Source organism: Hyla sarda, chromosome 3, assembly GCF_029499605.1.
Source record: "Hyla sarda isolate aHylSar1 chromosome 3, aHylSar1.hap1, whole genome shotgun sequence".
In the NCBI taxonomy this organism is placed as follows: Eukaryota; Metazoa; Chordata; class Amphibia; order Anura; family Hylidae; genus Hyla; species Hyla sarda.
In genome coordinates, this window is record NC_079191.1 from 179,255,823 (window position 1) to 179,280,385 (window position 24,563).

The window sequence follows — 24,563 nt, forward strand, 5'->3', positions numbered from 1 at the left end:
CACTTTAATGAGCCAGATGGAGTCAGCTAGTGACTCTGGTGGGCTCATTTTTGAACCGTATCAGTTTTGCTGCCGGAATGAAACCTCAGCAGACCACGATTTTCAGTCCGGCAAAAAAAACGGATACAGTCCAAAAATTAGCCGACCGGAGTCACTAGCTGACACTGTCCAGCTCTTTGAAATAAATGGGGTACGGAGCGGGTACGGTGGGGATATGGCAGAGGTTTTTTAATTCTCGTGCTGGATCCAGATGCCATATACCCAAAACATGGTGTGAATGCACCCTTGTACAAAATACTACACTTGGGGATAAAGTTAAGGGAAATGTTAACATGAATCACAAGTGGTTTTAATATCACATAGTAAACATTCGCTTACATTGGGTCTGTGTTGTTAACTAGTTCTGATACTTGCTGTAGGTATTCCTTGCCATAAACCACCACAGGCTCTGTGTCATTGATCTCCAAAGGTGACAGCGCAAAGGACAGATAATCCACCCAGTCAAATGCAGGTGCTAGGTTCTGTAAAAATAGTACACAATTCTTAATATGACTTAGATGTATGCATTTTAAAGCCATGGAAATTGTGTTTTACAAAGAGGCAGCTTGTGTTTATGTGGAAATATGACAAAAGTGGAACTGCTGTTTAAAATTTAGTTTCTGAAAATCACATAGAACATGTGCATAATAAGCAAATAAATACTGTGTCCAATAGCTAATAGTGTATTCTACTTAATGACAAGATCTCACCTGCAGATCAGCCATCGTCATTCGATTATAAATCTTTTCCTCATCCCGACGCTCCTCTTGTGGAACTGTGAGATTGGCTAGCAAGGTCTCAAGCTCCAGAATCTGGGTCATCTGTATTTCCACGGAGCCAGGATAGCCCCCAAGAAGCATCCCCACATCTACCATGTATTGCTGATATGCAGCAAGCACCTGGAAACAGAGAAATCAAGCGCCTGCTGTATCACTGCACAGACCAAGCCTACGCGTGAATAGTTCCTCCATTAGACACCTAGTGAGTACAAAGTAATAAAGCCTGTGTAACATGAGATACCCATACATCGAGCAAATGTAAACTAGATAATAAATCATAACTCAATGTTGTAATATAAGTGAACAATATGGTTTACCCCTTTCATGACCCAGCTAGTTTTGGACTTCATGACCCAGTCCGTTTTTTTCAAATCTGACATGTCTCTTTAAATGGTAATAACTTTAGACTGCTTTTACCTGGCAAATTTGACTCAAAGTATTTTTTTGTACTTTATTATACTTTATATTAGTGGTAAATTTTTGTTGATACATTAAGCAATTTTTGTGAAAAACTCTAAAATATTGTGAAAAATTTGAAACATTTTAATTTCTCTATGTTTCAAACTCTCTACTTGTAAGAGAAGTAGTCATGCCAAATAAATTTAGTTATTAATTCACATCCACAACATGCCTACTTTATGCTGGCATCATTTGTTAAACATTCTTTTACTTTTTTACGACATCAGAAGGCTTATATTATTATGAGCATTTTTTGGGGGGAAAATCCAATTTGGAATATATATATATATATATATATATATATATATATATATATATTAAACATATATATATATATATATATATATATTAAACATATACATATATATACACTTATATATAATATATATGCATATATATGTATATATATATATATACATATATATATACATACCCCCATATATATATATACACGTATATCTATATATATATATATATAGATAGATAGATAGATAGAGATATATATATATTATTTTTTTTACTTCTGTACAACAGCTCCCCCTAGTGTCTAGTGCACAACACATGCAGTAACAGGTTTTGGACACTAGGTGTTGTACAACTAAAGTGAAGCATGCCGGCAGCTTGGGACGGGTAAGGGACACTGGGGTCTCCTAGCAGAGCAGTGAGTGTGTCCTTATCCCCATGATTGGGATACACACACCGCGCTGCTTAGGATTTTTATGTGCTAAACACTCCCATCAGCTAGTCAGATTTGACTAGCTGATAGGAGCGATCGCTGTGAGGGGGTGGAGGAGGGTTAAACCCCCTAGGTCCCGAGGCAAGATGGCTGGCTATTAGTGATAGCCACCATCTTACCGGGCGTGGCGGGATGCCTCGAGTAGCGGCCAGTATCTGCATGACGTACATGTATGTCATAGATGGGGAAAACCTTTCCGGTCATGACGTACATGTATGTCATGGGTTGGGAAGGGGTTAAAGACATGAAAGGCATACTGTGACACGGTGACTGACCTTTCCGTTAGCTGTTCTATTTAGATAATAATCTCTTGACGGAAGAAAGAGTCCAGATTGATCTACCTGAAGAAAAAGAGATCTTTGAGGGAAAATAATGTATACAATATTTATCACAGAATATTTCCCCAGCCACATTTCACTCTTCATGAACTTTTTGGCTACAATTCTAATCATTGTCCCTTTCTACCCATCCATTCTTATTTCTAGTTAGGTGTGCAAGAAATAGGGTCTCATAGGCTTTTTAGCTGGGGGCCTTGATACAGATTTTGTGGTAGAGTCTACTGTTTCTAGTCCTATTCTTTACTTTGACAGTCCCTCGCCAACCTCAGCAGGTGAATTCAAAACCTTTGCCACATTTGCCGCATGTCTCTTTACTTTCCACCTCCCACACACATTCCTATCTTCTCTCCCGAAAAGCCACTTCTCTTCTAGTCATCTGCAGAAGATAAACTCAGTAATTATCTTAGCCTGACAATTATACTGTTCTACACTGATCATAGACTGTCTTATGGATCCTGCTATAAATCATCAATTGAGCCCTTTCTAGTCTTCTCTGCATAAAGATATTGAATATAACTAGAATAACATTATAATTAATGGAGTCTGGTCTTTGGGAACCCTACAATCCCAAGAACAAAAGTTCCAAGGTTTGTTTGGCCTTTTCCTTCCACATTGGCACTCTAGTCTATCTGCTGTGCACGGAATTTAAAATTAATAGAGCCGTCCTGCTAATTTTTAGCATGCTGGATGGATGGGAGCATTGATGTGGAGTGAAAAACAGGCCTTTGTGGGGTCTTCAATCTGAGAAACAGTGGGGATCCTGGCTGTAGGACCACCACTGATTAGAAATAATAGCATATGTATGCTTTAATTTGTAATGGTGGGAAAGCACCTTTGATGGTAAGAAACCGATCATTTGGGAGGGAATATATCAGATGGTTTCACATAATGTAACTAATCACAGCTGCAGGTAGAGGGTTAAAAATGCCTTCACATGCATAGCATTAGATTTGGGACCTTGTTCCTGGAAGCCGAGCAATCGGAATTTCTTTTAAATATGCAAATGAGTGGCAAGTGTCCACAGGACTTCCCAGCTTTTCTATTTGCACAGCCAGGGCCGGCGTTAGGGATGGGGTTAGAGGAAGGGGTATTGTTAGCAAACTGGGCACTTACCAGAGCCCCCAACCGCAGGGCCCTAGAACAGTTACAGGACCACAGGCACATTAATGCATTCATCCAAGATTTGCACAAATTGAGTGGAGTACTGTGCAAGTGCTCCTATAGCTGTTTGGGCAGCAAAGAACCCATTGACTGGCAAAAAACACTTAGGCTAGGTTTACACTGTGGAATTTCCGAGTTTAATTTTGCTTAAAAATTACACTTGGAAATTGTGGTGCAATCCCTGTGTGTCTGCTCGTAGTAGCCGATTGCTGCTACGAGCAGACAATGCAGGGCGTAGCGCATCTGCAGCGTCAAATTCGCTGAGGGTGCGCTACCTGTGACCCTACCCTTACCGTATTTTTTTTCAAGGGCTGGACTGAGTGATGATGTCATAGGGGTGAAATAGGGAGTAGTATATTTGAGACAGAGGGCCATAGGGAGCAGTATATAGGGGGCATAGGAAGCAGTACTGTATATGAGAGTGAGGAGGCTAAAGGAAGCAGTATATGAGATTAAAAAAGGTATAGGAAGCAGTATATGTGGGGAGGAAGGCAATAACTGCAGAAGTATGGGGAAGTTGTCTGGACTAGATGGTAGGGATCGACCGATATCGTTTTTTTAGGGCCGATACCGATAATCGGTGGAGGTTAGTTATTGGCTATTTATCCCCCCTCGACACCGCTGCAGGTCATTGATTTAAAGCGGGCACTTTAAATCAATGCACTGCAGTGGCTTTTGCGGTGCCATAGGCCGCCGCCGCCGCCACCCGCTTCTCTCCCTTACCTGTCAGTGTGGTCCGGGCCATCCATCCTTCCTTCCTGTAGTGTCCGGCGCCATTCCGGGTGGTGGGTGAAAGGGTCCGGGCTGTCCTTCTTCTTCGGGGGTCATCTTCTCCACTCCAGGCAGGCTCCGGCCTAGTACATTGCATAGACGCCGCTGCGCAGTGACGCCCGTGCGCAGCGACGCACCTAACGTCACGGCGTAGCGGCGTCTATGCAGCATACTGGGCCGGAGCCTGCCCGGAGTGGAGAAGAGGACCCCCGGAGAAGGACAGCCCGTACCGGTGCACCCTCCACCCGGAATGGCGCCGGACACTACAGGAAGGATGGATGGATGGCCCGGACCACCCCCATTACGGGTAAGTTTATTATTATCATTTTTTTTTTTCTTATTGACTCGGAGGGTGGGGGAGGGGCCCGACCGGTATAGCGGTATGGGCAAAAATCCATACCGGTATACCGCCCAGCACTACGGTGGGGGGTGCAATGCGGTGGGTCGGGGGGGCGGTCGCGGTGCGGTGCGGCGGGTCGGCGGTCGTGGTGCGGTGGGGGCGGTGCGGGGGGCATTATCGGCAAGGTAATTGCCGATACCGATAATGCCCAAAATCGTGATTATCGGCCAATAATATCGGCCATACCGATAATCGGTCGATCCCTACTAGATGGAGAAGAAAATGAAACAGAACATCCACAGTCACCTCACCTGTATTCACAGGTGTAAATGTGATGTATTAGGTGACTACATTTGATCAGGTCAGATCCGCTGTAACATGGTTATAAGCCAGATGCATTTTAGGGTTTGCTTAACCCCTTCCCGACCCACAAATATATATGTCATGGGTCAGATGACCAGACCTGAAGCGGGCCCGCTGGTCAGGTCTGCATCACAGCAGGCAGATGACCGCTGCTATCAGAAGCTGACATCTGCCAGTAATGACAGACATCAGAGATCGCTTCGATGTCAGTCATACAACTAGTTAAATACCATGCCATTTAAACATTAAATGGTGTTATTCCCTGGTGTCTAGTGGTCCCATCGCTACCCCCCCCCCCCCCCCCACATGTAATCGCAGGATGACGATGGGTTGCTAGGGAAGCCCGAGGACTTCTGCTCCTTGGGCTTCTCTGGCTCTGTGATTGTTGAAGGCTGCCTTAGGCAGTCCTTAGCAATCGAGTGCAGATAGCATAGATCAATGTAATGCAATAGCAAGCAGAAATTTATCCTGAATGGATTTTTCACATTTGTGGCCACAGCCACTTGTGGTTTGTAATGCAGCTCTATGTACTTACTTCAGATCAAACGACCCATGGCCCTACTTTTAATTTTGCTAAGGGCCACAATTACAGCACGTGGCACAGAGACTGTCAAACAGCAATAGTGGGTAGAAATACTGGGTTATCTTGGCCATGTCCTGTGGGCACTTGCTGCTCATTTTAGGACATCGTCAGTTGTCAGCCGTAACTCCATCCTGCCAGTGGCGGATCCAGGGGGGGTGCAACGGGGCAATTGCCCCCCCCCCGAGATTGCAGTATGCAGCACCCGCCCCACCAGCTTCCATGGTGGAGCCGAAGCTGTTAGCTCCAGCTCCACCATTCACTAAACTTCCACCCACACGCTGTGATTACAGTGTGTGAGCTGCGGGGACGCGATCCACTAGAGGCCGGCGCGATGACGTCACATCATCGCGCCGGCGCCCGGAGATCCTGCCCCCGCAGCCCGCATACTGTAAGTAGTGAAGAGTATGCTCAGGGCCCAGGGGATTTGGGGAACTATATTGTACAGGAGGAGGGGGAGGGGGATTTAAAAACTTGGAAAAAGGGAATATTTAATGTGAGGGGCTACAGGGCAAAGCACAGGGGGCATTATATGGGAAGAGCACATGGCAGGGGGCCCCCCTGTGCTGTGCCCCTCACATATAATGCCCCCTTTGCTGTGCCCCACACATATAATGCCCCCTGTGCTGTGCCCCTCACATATAATGCCCCCTGTGCTGTGCCCCTCACATATAATGCCCCCTGTGCTGTGTCCCACACATATAATGCTCCTGTCATGTGCCCCAAACATAAAATGCCCCCTGTGCTGTCCCCCTCACATATAATGCCCCCTGAGGGGACAGGATGGGGCATTATATGTGAGGGGCACAGCACAGGGGGCATTATATGTGAGGGGCGCAACACAGGGGGCATTATATTTGAGGGGCGCATGATGGGGGCATTATATGTGAGGGGCAAAAAATGGGGGCATTATATGTGAAGGGCACAGCACGGGGCATTATATGTGAGGGGCGCATGATGGGGGCATTATATATGAGGGGCAAAGAACAGGGGCATTAAATGTGAAGGGCACAGCACGGGGCATTATATGTGAGGGGCGCATGATGGGGGCATTATATATGAGGGGCAAAGAACAGGGGCATTAAATGTGAAGGGCACAGCACGGGGCATTATATGTGAGGGGCGCATGATGGGGGCATTATATGTGAGGGGCAAAGAACGGGGGCATTATATGTGAAGGGCACACCACAGGGGGCAATATATGTTAGGGGCACAGGACAGAGGGCATTATTATTATGTGGGGGGAACAGGACGGGTCATAATTATTATATGTAGGGGCACACGATGGGGCATTATTACTATATGTGAAGGCACAGAGTGTTTTGTATTTCAGAAGTATAGTGTATATTATGAGGAATTTCTTGGGTGGTACGTTTTTTATGGGCCACAAAACATTTGGGTATTTTATTCAGAGGGTGCACTGCACAGCAAGTTATATTCACAGAGTGCAGTGTGTGGCAGTATTAAATTTAGAGAACACAGTGTGTGGTAGTATTATATTCAGAGGGTGCAGTGTGTGATAGTATTATATACAGAGGGTACGGTGTGTGGCGGTATTATATTCAGAGGGTACAGTGTGATGTATATTCAGGGGGTATAGTGTGTCAGAATTATATTCAGAGGGTGTGTGGCGGTATTGTATTAGAAGAATACAGTGTTTGGCAGTATTATAATAATTATTGTTTTCATATAGAGGATCAGAATCCGCTGACATAGAAACCATCTGGGCGTCAAGTTCTGCTGAGAGAAAATATAGCTGGAACAATTCCTAGCGGTATGTACATCTGAATTAGATAAGGAAAGACTATAGAGAAGACGTCACCTGTAGTCACTGATATCATTCTGTATTCTCCTCACTATGTCCTATCAGAGCTGGAGTCACTTGTAAGTTCTGCAGTAATGATGGGTGAAACAACAACTCCCAGCATCCCCTTACCACTGCTTAGGTCATACTGGCAGCTGTAGTTTTAAATGGTAAAAACCTCTTTAGCACTTTCCCATTCTGTGGCAATTGGTATATTTGATTATTATTCTGACAAGTGAACACGGCCTAAGAGCCTTAAACAAGGTTAGGACTGTATGATACATTTAATAATATTGTAAGTTCCGTGAGCAACATCTTGTTTTCTGTCCGCCAAGACAAAATACTCTAATAGTACCCCTCCTGAGACTCGACTCTGGATCCGCCCCTGCATCCCGCGTCAGGCGAAACGGCATCCCGCCTTCTCCCTCACATCAATCACCATCATCCATCAGCCACAACTCCCTCATCCAAAACTTCCTCTTCCAAAACTCCGTCATCCCTCAGATGAAACTTCCTGCCGCATAGCAGAGCCAACGCTGTGAACTGTGAAACTTGCACGTGTACTACAGATACTACATGTGCTACAGAGTCTGTATAGCAGAGCCAACACTGAATAGCATGTATAGCAGAACCCGTATAGCAGAGAGCCGACACTGATTCAGCTCTGCTATATGGCAGGAAGTTTTTCGTCTCAGGGATGACGGAGGATGGAGTTGGAGTTTCGGATGATGGAGGCGGGAGTTGTGGCAGATGACTTACTAGAGATTGGTCTGAGGGAGGAGGCGGGATGCTGTTTTGCCTGAAACTGGACGGAGTTTCCGCTGACGATGTCCTAAAATGGACTCCATTTGCATATTTAAAGAAAATGAAAATTTCTTGGCTCACATATCTAAAGTAGAAATGAGAAAGTGCTTTTTACACCAACCTAGCTAGTGCTATGATTAGTTAGACTATGTGAAACCATCTGACAGATTCCATGTGAAGTATAAGTCCAGCATTGGTCTTTCATAGGTTCTGCAAAGTTTGGTGAAGATAGATGCAGCTCACATTAGGAGGTACAGTTGCCAAGTTAACCGTATGACCCCTAGCAAGTTCTGTGTACAAGTCACAGAAAAGGGCTCATGCAAGAAACTTGCTGGGTGTTGTATGGTCTTTGCAGAATGGGTGGGAGAACACTGGACTTGTTTTTTTTGTCATATTGGGCCTGATTTACTAAATTGAAACCGACCTGTTTTTATGGGTTCTTTTTGGCGCATGCCTAGTGCAACTTTTTTGCAACATTTGTGCCATGGTGCTCCAGGAATCCATAAACGTCCTGACAAAACCACAAGAATCCCTAACAAAGGGGCATGATTTTAAATAAGCATATAAACCCCACATATTTATTAACTATTTTCAAAAAAATAATGTAGGGAAACTATCACACAAAAATAGATTGTCTGATTAGAAAACACAAACAGCAACTTAACCACTCATTTTTAATATGCTTCCTATTTGGAATGTGTTTTAAAATAACATTCTATGAGTGAAAATGTTATTGTTTTTTTTCAAGAACTCAAATTTAAGTACAAAAAATGTAACACCACAAAATGAAACCTGACCCTGTTAGTAAATGAGGACCATTGCATTTACCTGGATTATGTTGCTGTTTGAGCTCTTTGAGTCTGCGCTCACAAAGACACTGAAGAATGGGGTTGCCCGATACGTCCCTGAGACAGTCTTCAGCACAGCCATAAAATTATCACCCCGCCAGTTACCTGAGATGTTCCATCCACCAACCTTAATGCACAAAAGACATTGCAAACAATGGACATTACAAACACAGAACAACTGGTGTTTTGGTGAAGGGTTATCAAACAAAGGAAAACTAGATGTTGGTAAAAGAAAAACAATGTAGTGCTTAAATTTGCAGCTTCATAAACTACAGGGTGATTCCAAAAAGGATTATGCATACATAAAGACCAGTATCATCAGTGGTCCATGGCCAGTGTATGAAAATCGATGCAAAATTGGCTGAATGGCCCAGAGCAACCAGTTCAGGTCCATCGAGTTCAACCTAAACCCCTACTGTGTTGATCCAGAGGAAGGCAAAAACCCCATATGAGGCTGATGCCAATTGCCCCATGAGAGGAAAAATTCCTTCTCGACTCAAATATGGCAATCAAAACATTCTATTCCCATAAATCTAGTATCCATAACGTTTAATACTATATTTTTTCAAGAAAAACATCTAAGCCCCCTTGAACTTGTTTATTCAGTTGATCACAACATCATGTGGCAGAGAGTTCCATAGTCTCACTGCTCTTACAGTAAAGAATCTCTGTCTGTAATGATGGTAAAACCTTCTTCCCTCTAGACGCAGAGGATGCCTCCTTGTCATGGATATCGGCCCAAGTATAAAAAGATCACTAGAAAGATCTCTGCTGTCCGTTCATATATTTGTACATTGTAATCAAATGGCCCCTAAGATGCCTTTTCTCAAAACTAAATAACCCTAAGCTTGATAACCCGTTTTGGTACTGTAAGCAATTAGAAACCACTCAGTGTTTATGTCATGGGAAAAGTCTGGGTCACCTGAAGACTTCAGAAAAGGCAGTGAACGGGATTTGAGCTAGGGTATAGACCTAGAAAGTATACAAGGTTTACTAGTATGGAACTACATGTGCCGCAAACCATGGAATGGTGTATTTTACGAAAACTTCTGTGTTGTAAGCCATACAGATAACATCTTCTTCAGGAGATGAAACCAGATGACAAACTGACTTTTGCGTTGACTTGCAGGTATGGTGGCTCAGTACAGAATCTGTTATTCTGTACACCTGCCCATCCTGTGTGGTGGCTTCTATTCCAGTGTTCCCGTAGGTCCACATCCCTCCTAAGGACTATAAAATCTCAGGTCATATGTTGGTTAAACTTTTGAGGCGTTTGTCACTTTAAATAATGTCCTTAGTAACCCTGTTGTCAAGGGGAGGTATGCAAGGTGAACAGGTGGCTTATCAGTGACCAGTGGGATCTCTATAAACTGTCCCCCTTATATAGTGAGGTCAGGGTTCAGCTCTCTTTCTTGAGTCTTAGCTGAGGTACAGTGAAGTGAGGAGCTGAGGAGTCTGTGTGATCCAGAAGGAGACCTGAGGCCTAGTCCTGCAACCACGCTTCTACCACAAGTTAACCCCTGCACCTGTAGTGAAAGTCAAAGCTGCAAGGTAGAAACTAAACCAGAAGTCCAAGTAGTCAGTCAGAGTCAATCCTGCCAATTGCTAAAGTCAAGCGTGGCTGCTTCAGTCAAGTCAATAACAACTACAAGTCCCAGCAAGCCGATAAGTTTCCCTAAGTTCACCCTGCATCTCCTTAGTGCCGATCTGAGCTGTATGGACTTTAACACCTTGTCTCAGTAAAGCATTCCAGTTAACTGTAACCTTGCACCCGAGTGGTTATTTGCCCTGTGCCTGGCACAGGTGAAGCTGGTCTACCTCGGGTGGTGTACAGGTCAACCATGCCCTGGCGTCACAATCACAAAGGGTCAATAACATCTGCCCTTCCATACCCGTCACGACAACTTTTGGCGTCCTACGAACAGGATATGGGTGTGTGCCTTATACAAAAATACCTCCCCAGTCTGAACTGTGTCCAGTACTGCAGAAAAACCACATGTCCTTTCGACAGAAGTTCCACCAAAATTTGTACGGGACCGTCTATGTTTAAAAGTCATATGTGGAAAGGCGCTTGTGAAAAGAGGGGGAGAAGAAAAGTTTATTCTGGCTATTGTGCCTGCAAGAAGTCTGTGTTCATCTGCTGCCATACCTGAAAGGGTTAAACTGCTGGAGGAGAAGTGCGCAAACAAGTCCTGCAAAAACCAGTGTCCCACCCCTGGACGTGAAAGTCAAGCCTCGGTTCCCAATCCAATGTGGAACCAAAAGGGTCCGTCCCCTGTTGCAGGGAGAGCTACTGAAGAGGAGGCACTGCCAAGTAATTTCCGGTCCGCGGCCAATCTGATGACAAACTTCCGGCCGGCGGACATCTTGCCGAAGACTGCTATAAGAAGCGGAGGGCAGCCGGGCCTCTTCAGTTTGCTGGAAGTCAGTGGACGGAGTAAGATGACGGAGGCACAAGAGACCACGAGACCCGTGAGTCTCAAGATGGCGCCTAGTAGCAGGGGCCGCAGCTCAAGTCTTCCAGGAGCTTGCCGATCGGCTGCAGAAGCTGTCGCTGGAAAGAGAAGAAGCTTGTCTGAAGGTTCCACTGCCGGAGAATGATGAGCAGTGGCGAGCAACTCCTGAGGGCGGAACACCCGCATCATCCCGTGGAGCGTCGCCAGTGAGGCTTTTACCACACCATCGGACCTGGGGATCCTGGGCAGAGATGTACACCGAGGAATCCGGAGTGAGTACCCCAGTTGAGGCCGCCTTTTCCACTCCCTCACCCTGCTCCAGCCCCAAGTCTGCCCCGCCAGGTCCAGAAGCCCACAGTACACCCCAAGTCACCCCCACTCCCAGAGTGAGTATTTAGCGATGAGCCACAGTTAATCCGGTACATGCACCAGTATCTACTGCCCCTTTCTGGAAAAGAGCATCCCCCAGTCCCTGGAGCCCTGTCAGAGAGGGCTGAGCGAGAGGCTTGTATGGCTGCCATACTGGCAGAGATGAGGGAGCAGAGAAGAAGGGAATATGGCCTAAAAGAGCTTCCATATGAATTGCGCATGGGGCAACAGAGAGACACTAAGCATCTAGAAAACGTGTACATCCGGATACTAGACCATCATCAGCCTGGAGAAACACATCTGGAAAGGTTAAGAGCTACTGTGATAAAGTTTGATAAAGTCAGGGGGTTCGGCAGGATGATGGACTGCTGCCATGGTGGCACTATGTTAGTGAACAGAAGAGCAGTGAAAAGGGACTATCTTCCTACCCAGCTACACTCCCTAGAGAGCTGGGAGATTGTAGAATACACACCGATCCAGAGTGCACAAGGGGAATGGGCGGCAGCTGTAACCCAACCCAAAAATCTGACACAGCTCCCCATTGTGTACTTCTCTTCCGAGGACTGGAATGCTGATCCTTTTGGTCTGCTGCCCCAAGATGAAGGGCGAGGATAAGCAAGAAGAGTTTGTGCCGGAGGTTCCTGCGATGGCACCACAGTATGTTCAAGGAGCCAAGAAGAAGTCTGCAGATGTGCCCAGGCCTACTCCTAGTATGGAGGAGGTTTGGCCTACCCACCGGGCACCAACCAAAGTGCCTCGACGATTTGTCCCCCAGTGGCGCAAGCAGCTGCGGTTCAGATGGTGGTCACAGTCAGTCCCACTATCTCTCACTCCAATGTTTCTAAGGTGTCATGGAACACTAGAGTCAGCCCCATGGAAGGGGTATAGTCACGTGGTCCCCGTTATATGTCCCAGCCGAGTAAGAGTGGTGACCAGCGGAACTGGGATAGAAAATATCCGGGGTGAGTGTCCCATGTCCAGTTTATTGTTCTACGATCAAGTCATCAGACTAAAAAAAATTTGTGGAGTACCACTGCTGTTTGTCAGATTTTCTTCGCAACGTTTAAGTGATGTACCTGGCTAACTTGCCAAGAACTACACCCGCAACCAAAATTTGTAAGCTTGTATGCCCAGCTTAGGCCGTGATCCTTTACTACAAACTCTTAATTGCCTGGAACTGTAGAGCGGTACCATGACCCATATAGTCAAGTAATATATGGTTTTGTTGTTTATTGCACAAATGTATGCACTACCTAGTATTGATGAGAAGTGATTTGCTGGGGTAACATTGTAATAAAGTGTACATAGTGTGGTTATGCAAATGCCTATAGTGTCTAATGTTTTTCTTTCAGTGATTGCAGTCGTGCAGGAGGTATTCTAATTGGAAAAAAACATATACCTCATTGCCATAAAATGCACTAAACTAGTGAATATAGGACTAATTGTTACGCCGAGCGCGATGGGTCCCGCTCCTCCCCGGAGCGCTCGCGGCGTTCTCCTGTTCGCAGCGCCCCGGTCAGACCCGCTGACCGGGAGCGCTGCGATAATGTCCCTAGCCGGGATGCAATTCGCGATGTAGGACGCGCCCGCTTACCAGACTCGTTCCCCTTCTGTTCTGTCCCGGCGCGTGCGGCCCCGCTCCCTAGGGCGCGCGCGCGCTGGCTCTCTGCGATTTAAAGGGCTAGTGCGCCACTGATTGGCGCCTGGTTCTAATTCGTGTGTTCACCTGTGCACTTCCCTACTTAACCTCACTTCCCCTTCCCTTCCTTGCCGGATCTTGTTGCCATTGTGTCAGTGAAAGCGTTCCTTGCGTGTCCCAAGCCAGTGTTCCAGACCTCTTGCCGTTGCCCCTGACTACGATCCTTGCTGCCTGCCCTGATCTTCTGCTACGTCCGACCTTGCTCTTGTCTTATCCCTTGTACCGCGCCTATCTCAGCAGTCAGAGAGGTTGAGCCGTTGCCGGTGGATACGACCTGGTTGCTACCGCCGCTGCAAGACCATCCCGCTTTGCGGTGGGCTCTGGTGAATACCAGTAGCAACTTAGAACCGGTCCGCCGGCACGGTCCACGCCAATCCCTCTCTGACACAGAGGATCCACCTCCAGCCTGCCGAATCCTGACACTAATGTATATAATAGAGGGTATAAAATTGTATAGCCTAGAGGTAAATATATCTCCTACCTAATTTCATGTACAGATAGAGAGGTAGTACAAATCCCATGTATATAATAGTCAGTAAGGAACGGTGTTCTATTATGTCAGGATTGTTTAGTCTTAAGAGACGTATATCTACTGCATAATTTCGTGTACAGTCAGAGAGTGGATATAAGCATCAATGTATAATAGTGAGTACGGTAATGTATATATTGCATATTGGCCCGCATTTACTATTGCAAACCCGACATGTTTTATCAGGTTTTGCGCCAGAAATTCTGTCTGCGCCAGAATTTGTGCCAGAATAAAAAAAATAAAAAAAACAGACTAACTCCATTTTACTAAGAAATGTGGTCGTCACAAAAGGGGCGTGGTCACAAAAAGGGCGTGTTTTCACGAAAACATATTTACTAAGGTTTCCACAGAAAATGTGGTGGAAAAGCCTAAAGATCAGAGCATGTGTAAAAAAAAAAGCACAATGTAGGGAAAGAGGAAAATGTAGGGAACCTTAGTAAATACCGTGGGAAAAAAATTGTAGGGAATTAAGACCCACAAAGAAACCTACACAACACTCTCAGTAAATCAGGGTCATTGTGTACAGAAAGTAAATTAATGTACAGTGTTAAGCTAGGACTGTTATCTCATAGTCAGTATACATATTAGGGGTGTGAATCGCCAATAATTTGGCGATTCGATTCGAATCGCGATACCAGGGTGGCGATTCGATATGTCGCAATATATCGCGATACTGTCATGTTGGCGATATATCACGATATATCGCGATATTCCCTATTAAAAGCTTGGGAAAACTTTTTCTAGCTGAGAAAGACCGCGAGAGTTGTCCTGTGAGTGCGTACGTTCTCCTTCCTGTTTGTTCTGAGTCTGTAGTCTCGCGGTAGCAGCCTGCGAGTGGGACAGAGCTGATAACAGGTACACTGCCAACTAGTGGTCAGGAGTTTAAGTGTTATAAAAAAAATAAGACAGACAAATAGGACTGTGACTCAGTGAGTGAAATACAGGAAATGTTAATTATAATAATTTATAAAAAAATCGATTCTCAGAATTTTAAAATCGATTCAGTATCGCGGAACAAAAAATCGCGATAATCGCGCGAATCGATTTTTTCTTACATCCCTAATACATATATATACTTCAGTCCATAAAATGTATATTATTAATACTAATTGTTTTCCTGTCCACTGTGCACAGGACTTTTCTGAGTGGCCACTGAAAGTACCTGATAACCTGAACTAGCACGTAAGGTGGAATGTCATTGGGGGACATTTATCAAAGCATTTAGTAGTTGTTTTTTTTTTGCTTAAAATTGTCGCAAAAAGGCACACGTGCGACTACGCTCTTTTTTCTGCGACTTTTTGCATGTTCAGTGTCCTAAGCAAAAATAAAAATCTTGCTTACCAAAGCAAAGAGTGATTTTTGACTTGCAGTGGTCAGAGATTTATCAAGTGCGAAAGTCGCAACAAAGTCGCATCGCATGAAAAAACCTACTAAATTTACTCCAGCTCAGACATGAAGCAGAAAAAGCCACTACCAAAGCAAAAAAAGAGAAAGTGCTTAAGTGAACAGAATTTATCAACAGGCTGAAAACAGTTGATAAATAAGTCACACATAAGCAAAAAAATAGTAAGAAAAAAATAACTAAAAAAAGGAATACATAAGCAAACATTGATAAATGTCCCCCATTGTTGTCTAATGTACAGTCAGTACATTTACTAATCTATTTTTTCCGGGAGAAGTAGCAAAACAAGCCGACAGGCCCCATTAGCACAGGCATCTGGGTAGGAAGCCTCTGGCACAAATATCTAGTCAGTGTAATGTCTAAAATGTTTCAAATGTCATATATACCATTGTTATTGCCATTGCTTACTGTTGTCAATATTTAAAGGGTTAAGTGTTAGTACAATAACCCTTTAATAACACAATCAATATTACCACAGTTAATTTCATTCTATCATCATTTCTGTTGTGCCAATGGAGTATGTGACGACTCTTCTGGAAAAAAAAATTAAAGGAAAACGCCACATGATCTCTCAATTCTATTTCCATAGCCCTGTGAAGGACATTCGTACAAATGCCCAAGGAACTATTTTTGTTACTATTTCTGTTATTACGTGGCCCCAGTGGTCACTTTATATCATCTACCCTCCAGGAAGTTACGCCGTGGACAGTTTCTTTTTAGAGGGGGAGTTTGTGGTGGCCCAGTACAGAATCTGTTATTCTGTACACCTGCCCATCCTGTGTGGTGGCTTTTATTCCAGTGTTCCCCTGGGTCAACATTCTTCCTAAGGACTATAAAATCTCAGGTCATATGTTGGTTAATCTTTTGAGGCGTTTGTCCCTTTAAATAATGTCCTTAGTAACCCTGTTGTCAAGGGGAGGTATGCAAGGTGAACAGGTGACTTAACAGTGACCAATGGGATCTCTCTAAACTGTCCCCATTATAGTGAGGTCAGGGGTGGCTGCTTCAGTCAAGTCAATTACAACTACAAGTCCCAGCAAGCCGATAAACTTCCTTAAGTTCACCCTGCATCTCCTTAATGCCGATCTGAGCTGTATGTACTTTAACACCTTGTCTACCTCAGTAAAGCATACCAGTTAACCGTAACCTTGTACCGGAGTGATTATTTGCCCCGTGCCTGGCACAGGACAAGCTAGTCCAACTCGGGTGGTGTACAGGTCAACCAAACCCTGGCATCACGATCACAAAGGGTTAATAACATCTGCCCTTCCAAACCCCTCATCACACAGGCCAGAGTGGAAAAGGACAAATTTCCTGACAGACTTTTGTTCAGCCTACCTTTCATCTCAGAGGGAAGGTCACCACACCACACCACACTGTTACAATTTGGGGCTCAGAAAAGCTATGTGCCCTTATTGGGCACATGAGAGAGACCCCCCCCCCCCTCCCCTCCCCTTAAAAAGTAAAGGTGTTATGTGCAATAAACAGGAACAGTAAAATCTACGGTCCCTTCTTTTTTTTGTCAAGGACATTGTCAATGGCCACTCCTTCCTGGCCGTATTAACGGAATAGTTTATACTAAAGATAAAGGCAGATCTGTCAAACATAGTCTATCTGCAGGATGGTCCACATTTCCATTTGGATGCTCGAGATGCCTGAATGTTGGATTGGCTATGCTGGAAACAACAAGTAACCAAAATTGCAGTGTCCTCCAAAACTACCAGATCTAAACCCCTGCAACATCTTTCTGTGGGGCTAAATCACTCGGTGTATCCATATCCAAGGATATGTTGGCAAGAGTCCCCAATGGACACAATATTGAACATTTGTAGTGGATAGATAAAACTTGGATAGATAGTGTGTATTTTTGTTTAATACATTTGTGTTATATTTTCTCAGTTAAGCATACTAAGGAAAAATTTTAGACCATCCTTTTTGAATCACCTTGTATATAGCATAAAAAAAATTTTGGGCTTTTGATTTAATATGCATACTTCCAGCTGTAAATGAAATGCAATCTTTTTTCTGCATAAGGCTATGCAGAAAGATTGTCGGATCTGTCGGACAGTGGGGGAGTCAAATGTGATGCCACAAATGCAGCAGGTCTCAGAGGTAAGATCCAGTATGATCAAAACTTTTGACATATCTGGGCAATATGTCTAAAGGTTTTTTTGGTTTGTTTTGTTTTTTATGACAGTAATCCTTTAATAAACATGGACCTATCTGTTGTGATCAATGGAGAGTGTACACACAGAATATACTACAGACATGCAAGCTGCCAGCAGTGCCACTGATAGATCCCCTCTGTCTAGCCACAGATTATACAATTCTCTGGTAAGCTGAAAACACTACTTTTCTTGTTAGCCATGGAACATTTTGCCAATACAAAACTTTCCTCTGGTAGATTTCTTACATGTTAGCCTGCCTAATGTGCATTCTAAATCTCATGCATACCTGACCTGGGAGAAAAAACATTGATAACTGCTATGTGTGAATTATCATACTGAGCAACATAAAAAATAAAAAAAACAGCTCATAGAAAATGCTTCATTGGATTTGAGTGCTGTGACCAGCCTTTGGTTAGGACTGCATAGTTTAAGTCAAAATGTAGCCATGGCCTTAGGATATCTCTATTTAAACAGGTCTTGCTTAAAATTGAGTTGAGGTTGCCGACTGAAGACAGTAAAAACAGCAATTAAGTAAAACCTTTTTTGTTTTGTAAGATTTTAGAGAATGAAGAAAGACAAAAAGTCCACAGAGTATATATGTGAAAGCTAATATGTCACCTTCTTTATGAGGTCAGTGAGAGGTTTTTCTTTCAGCTCCTCAATTTTCTGCTCCTTCAGACAGGAGAGATAAAACCGCTGTGTCTTCATCTCCGCCTCACTGCTAGAGTTAAATGTAGCATTCTCTGAATTAGGAAAAAATATAGTAATTAAATATTAGGCAATGTCTGTTATTAGCTCACTCAGAAGAAGGTGGCTTGAACTCTCATTTCTTTCCTCCAAGATACAGAACATAAATCTACATATGCAATCTTCCACCCTGTTCAAGCTCTACAGTTCCCATTATTCTATTCATATGTAAAAATCATTTTGGTTTTGCCAATTGCTATTTGGGGTTTTTTCATGTAAAAGAAATTATTGGACACTGTAGGAGGAATTTATGAAGTTGTTTGTGCCTGTATTGAGGCTATGGTTGAAGTGTAGTTAGTTTTTAGACACTTTGCTACAAGTGCTTTGAAAAAATATGCACAGTCATCATACATTGCGCAATAATATGATACTTTTTCCGCAATTGAAATTGACATCAGGGAGAAAGTACAAGGTAAAAAAATAGAGTGGAAAAATTTCAATTGATTAATTACTCTTGTGTACTTGTACATGTTGTTGACAGGATGTCTCATCAGCACAGCCTCCAACATACACCCTATTACAGTGTACAAAAATTATAGAGGGGTGTATCCTGCTTAGGGCCTGCCTCTATGAGCCAGGGGGCCAATGAATGCAATGGCTCTTTATCTGGCAAATTCAAGGGTTCCAATGATCAGTTGACTTTATCTGGCAAAATCAGCTGCTCAGCAGGGATCTAAGGAGCCAGAGGCAATATACTAAGGAATTGCATAAATGGCAATTCTCCAGTATCGTTGTTATAAAAAAAAAAAAAAAAAAGGTCAAGAGCAAATACCGTAGTTTAAATTATTTACTCAAATTATGAAATTACAATTTTTTAACAAATCTCACCAAGTATATGTTTCAGTACAGCCTGATTCTGATCCCATATACTGTTAAATGTATTCCATCTTGACCGTCCATCAGGCAACGGGTTTCTTTTCATCCAACCCCCACAGGAGTATTGATAGAAGTCTTGACATGGATCCACATCTCTGTCCAGGGAATCAAGTATACGTCCAGCTACAGAAACACAGGCCTCTGAGAGACACAGCGATCGGGACTTGTCTGAAGATTAGACAGCACAACAAAATGTTATATTAAATAAAGGTAGCTGAAATAATCGCTAAATAGTGTAGATGGTAATGTTGTGGGATTCTAATGGAAAATGTGATAGTGGTTAAAATGCAAAATATAATTATACCAAATAAACTGGGCAGAATGGATAATGGTAAAAAAAATAACCTATCCTATGCGCTGCAGCCATAATTATATGGCAAGCCAGTTGTCCCATAGTTCCTGACTTTTCCCAGCCATCAAAGCCCAAAGGACCAGTAGCCTCCCCTTGCTAAAGCTTTAAATACATAGATGAGAACCTGGCCTTATAGTGACACTCCCTACAATATATATCTAGATATTTGCATACATGGGGATAAGAGTGCCACTAAATGAAAATATACTTAAAGGTTTACTGTCATTTGAAAAATCCTTTTGACATATTGTCCAGACATCAAAATTTTAGATTGCACCAGGTTTCATTACTGAGACCCGTTGCGATTGAGTTTTAAATCGGTAAAGTGCACAGCAGTGCTCGCTTCACTCACCAGCTGTCAATCAAGTACAACTCATTCATTCCATTAGTCTATTGTCACGATTCGGCTTCCAGGTAGTGGATCCTCTGTGTCAGCGAGGGATTGGCGTGGACCGTGCTAGTGGACCGGTTCTAAGAGGCTACTGGTTTTCACCAGAGCCCGCCGCAAAGCGGGATGGACTTGCTGCGGCAGTAGCAACCAGGTCGTATCCACTAGCAACGGCTCTACCTCGCTGACTGCTGAGAAGGCGTGGGACAGAAGGACTAGGCAGAGGCAAGGTCAGACGTAGCAGAAGGTCGGGGGCAGGCGGCAAGGTTCGTAGTCAGGATGGGTAGCAGAAGTTCAGGTACACAGGCTTTGGACACACTAAACGCTTTCACTGGCACAAGGCAACAAGATCCGGCAAGGGAGTGCATAGGAGGAGGTCAGATAAAGGCAGGGAGCAGATGGAAGCCAATTAAGCTAATTGGGCCAGGCACCAATCATTGGTGCACTGGCCCTTTAAGTCTCAGAGAGCTGGCGCGCGCGCGCGCCCTAGAGAGCGGAGCCGCGCGCGCCAGCACATGACAGCAGGGGACCGGGACGGGTAAGTGACCTGGGGTGCGATTCGCGAGCGGGCGCGTCCCGCTGTGCGAATCGCATCCCCAACGGCCATGACAGTGCAGCGCTCCCGGTCAGCGGGACTGACCGGGGCGCTGCAGGGAGAAAGACGCCGTGAGCGCTCCGGGGAGGAGCGGGGACCCGGAGCGCTAGGCGTAACAGTACCCCCCCCCTTAGGTCTCCCCTTCTCTTTGTCCGGTAACTGCCTCCCCTGGGATGAGGACACCGGGAAAGAATGGAGGGTTTCCTCAACGGCAGGCAGTACAGCAGGAGTGGGAATGGGGAGGGAGGGCAGAGGGCGAGGCCTGGCACGGGGCAGTGTGACACCAGGACGGGGGCCATGGGGAGGCACAGAGGCTTGCCTGACGGGACTGGGAGGGGGGGAGAGGCACTTCCTATGGCAGGCAGAGTCCCAGTTCCTGATCTCCCCGGTGGTCCAATCAATGGTGGGGGAATGAAGCCGGAGCCAAGGCAGACCGAGGAGGACCTCAGAGGTGCAGTTGGGGAGAATGAAGAACTCAATCCTCTCAAGGTGGGGTCCAATAGACATGAGGAGGGGCTCTGTGCGGTAACGCACGGTGCAGTCCAATCTGGCTCCGTTGACCGCAGAAATGTAGAGCGGCTTGACGAGACGGGTCACCGGGATGCTGAATTTATTAACAAACGACTCCAAAATAAAATTTCCAGAGGCACCGGAGTCCAAGCAGGCCACGGCTGAGAGGGAGGAGTTGGCTGAAGAAGAAATCCGCACGGGTACCGTGAGACGTGGAGGAGCAGACTTGGAACCAAGAGACGCCACACCCACGTGAGCTGGGTGCGTGCGTGCGTTTCCCAGGCGTGGAGGACGGATAGGGCAATCCAACAAGAAATGCTCGGTACTGGCACAGTAAAGACAGAGATTTTCTTCTCTACGGCGATTCCTCTCTTCCTGGGTCAGGCGAGACCGATCCACTTGCATGGCCTCCTCGGCGGGAGGCCCAGGCGAAGACTGCAAAGGATGCTGTGGGAGAGGTGCCCAGAGATCTAAATCTTTTTCCTGGCGGAGCTCTTGGTGTCGCTCAGAAAAACGCATGTCAATGCGGGTAGCCAAATGGATGAGTTCTTGGAGGTTGGCAGGAATCTCTCGTGCGGCCAGCACATCCTTGATGCGACTGGATAGGCCTTTTTTAAAGGTCGCGCAGAGAGCCTCATTATTCCAGGATAGTTCAGAAGCAAAAGTACGGAATTGTATGGCGTACTCGCCAACGGAAGAATTACCCTGGACCAGGTTCAACAGGGCAGTCTCGGCAGAAGAAGCTCGGGCTGGCTCCTCGAAGACACTCCGGAGTTCAGCGAAGAAGGCCTGGACTGTGGCTGTGGCAGGATCATTGCGGTCCCAGAGCGGTGTGGCCCAAGACAAGGCCTTTCCTGAAAGAAGGCTTACAGCCCGCCGCAAAGCGGGATGGACTTGCTGCGGCAGTAGCAACCAGGTCGTATCCACTAGCAACGGCTCTACCTCGCTGACTGCTGAGAAGGCGTGGGACAGAAGGACTAGGCAGAGGCAAGGTCAGACGTAGCAGAAGGTCGGGGGCAGGCGGCAAGGTTCGTAGTCAGGATGGGTAGCAGAAGTTCAGGTACACAGGCTTTGGACACACTAAACGCTTTCACTGGCACAAGGCAACAAGATCCGGCAAGGGAGTGCATAGGAGGAGGTCAGATAAAGGCAGGGAGCAGATGGAAGCCAATTAAGCTAATTGGGCCAGGCACCAATCATTGGTGCACTGGCCCTTTAAGTCTCAGAGAGCTGGCGCGCGCGCGCCCTAGAGAGCGGAGCCGCGCGCGCCAGCACATGACAGCAGGGGACCGGGACGGGTAAGTGACCTGGGGTGCGATTCGCGAGCGGGCGCGTCCCGCTGTGCGAATCGCATCCCCAACGGCCATGACAGTGCAGCGCTCCCGGTCAGCGGGACTGACCGGGGCGCTGCAGGGAGAAAGACGCCGTGAGCGCTCCGGGGAGGAGCGGGGACCCGGAGCGCTAGGCGTAACATCTATGCAGTCAATGAGACAGAGCGACTGGCCAGGAATCGAAGGGCTTTGCCATGCTGTTCACTGGCTTATAATTCGCAATCGCAAATGTTCTCAGGATTGAGACCCAGTGTGATTTACACTTTTGATGTCTGGACATCATGTCAAACATTTTTTCAAATAATCATAATGTTTTTAAATCGAATATAAGGTGACATTTTGATTCATACACTCACATAATTGCTGTACACAGGAACTATAAATTGTGAAAGAGAGGTAGGAATGGACACTGGAGGACCATGCAGCTGTACAAATTACATTGTGAATTACTGAGGTTTTACAATAGGCTGTATTCCCAGGTTTACTATTAAATCATCCTTATAAATTTGATGATAGCATAACTATTCCTTCAATTATGTACAATCAGGGGATGAGGCAAGACACCACTGTGGCAACTTATCAGCTGACCAGGTCTGTGACATCACGTTCCTGAACCGGGAAGAACTGCACAGCAGGGACTGGAGCTCTGTAATATTGGCATGGCACAGGAGTGAAGAACATGCGTATAAAAGATTGCTGCCTGGATTACTCTTTTAAAATGAATCTACCTAGCTGTCTAAATTGAAAATATAGCATTCTGAATGGGTTGCAGAAATAGAAAGTGTTTTATTTACCCATGTGAAAAAGGCAACATTTCAGCCCTATCACAGAGCCTTTATCAAGCAACTGGCAAATACATAGTAACCAATTAACGTATGTGTAGATATTATAAAGTGTTAAGTGTCAAATATAATATAAGTGTCAAATATAATATATTAAAACAGTACATACTGTATACAAAAAGAAACAATAAGTTACATCATACCATACTCATAGTGTCTGTACAGTATGTATTCAATGTGCATGAAAAGGCAGTAAACAGAATCCCCATTTAACCAATCCACACATGCGCCTAATTTGGCAATATATGTATACTATATGTTTTAATTTATTATAGTTTACTTTTTCTCATATTACATATGATCTCGGATCTGGCACCCAACATACTATAATTTTTAGTGCTACTCTACTGGAAACTGTCTATCTATCTATCTATCCCTACTTTCTCAAGTGATTTGTTAGGAATATACAGTGTGAAGAACATTCTTGTTGTCATTTCCACCTTTTTGGAGCCTCACTTGGCAAACAAGTTAAGTTCTGGCTCTGAAACAAAATAGTTTCTACAGAATCAGATAACAGTAGGGGTGTTGAGCAGCTGTCCCCACTAAACTATAAAAAAAAACGCATTAAGAACTAGTTAACAAATCAAATTGTACTAGGCTATGTTAGTAGCTAGATGTACAGTAATAACTTTGTGATTGATATATAACAGAAAGCAAACACATTTAGAAATGGGAGGAGTATTAGACTACTAAATTTGACAACACAGAACAGTGTTCCATCCTGAAATATTTAAATCAATATATCAGATGAGGGTTGGGATTCTGTTGATCATTTTTGAAAAGTTCAGGGTTGTATGTTAGCCTACTTATTGTATAACACCTTAAGGACGCAGGGTGTACATGTGCGCTCGCTCCCTTTCTATGATTTGCAATGATGTCCAGCGTTAACGATCACGGCAATGTCTTGCATTAACTCCTTAGATGCCGCAATCAACTTTGAAATTAGTCTTCTCGCTGTCTGATTGGTTCTCCAAGGCTCTAGTCCGCCATGGCAGGCTTGAGCAATGGAGCACTGATAACACTGATCAATGCTATGCTATGGCATAGCTTTGTTCAGTGTATTCAATCTAATGATTGCATGTTATAGTCTCCTATGGGAACTAAAAAATTCTGGAAAAAAAGTAAAAAAAAGTAAATAAATGTGATTTAACCCCTTAGCTAATAAAAGTTTTAATCACCCCCCTTTTCCCATAAAAAAAAAAATATGTAAACAAAATATACAATACCTAAATATCTAACAGCAGAGTGGAGATGTTATTTGTAATTTGTTAGCTTCT

General features: G+C 44.7%; 1 protein-coding gene and 1 long non-coding RNA gene across 6 annotated transcripts in view; one reads left to right on the forward strand and one right to left on the reverse strand.

The window, feature by feature from the left end:
• The window catches only part of ECE2 (endothelin converting enzyme 2), a 125,097-nt gene that overhangs the window by 42,947 nt on the left and 57,587 nt on the right, over positions 1-24,563 (reverse strand). For all 4 annotated transcript variants that reach the window (XM_056565657.1, XM_056565656.1, XM_056565658.1 and 1 more), the window contains 6 exons: positions 19,221-19,436; positions 18,264-18,388; positions 9,003-9,149; positions 2,289-2,354; positions 750-938; positions 379-521 (listed from right to left, as the gene is read on the reverse strand). In XM_056565657.1, coding sequence (XP_056421632.1) covers positions 379-521; positions 750-938; positions 2,289-2,354; positions 9,003-9,149; positions 18,264-18,388; positions 19,221-19,436 — 886 coding nt within the window. The remainder of the gene's footprint in view (positions 1-378; positions 522-749; positions 939-2,288; positions 2,355-9,002; positions 9,150-18,263; positions 18,389-19,220; positions 19,437-24,563) is intronic.
• Positions 909-23,885, forward strand: LOC130361940 (uncharacterized). 2 transcript variants are annotated; one of them, XR_008891208.1, is made up of 4 exons: positions 909-1,020; positions 17,675-17,811; positions 19,328-19,478; positions 22,992-23,885. It is a non-coding gene; the product is annotated as an uncharacterized LOC130361940 (long non-coding RNA). The 2 variants fall into 2 exon arrangements; XR_008891207.1 differs by lacking the exon at positions 909-1,020 and having other exon boundaries at positions 17,006-17,811.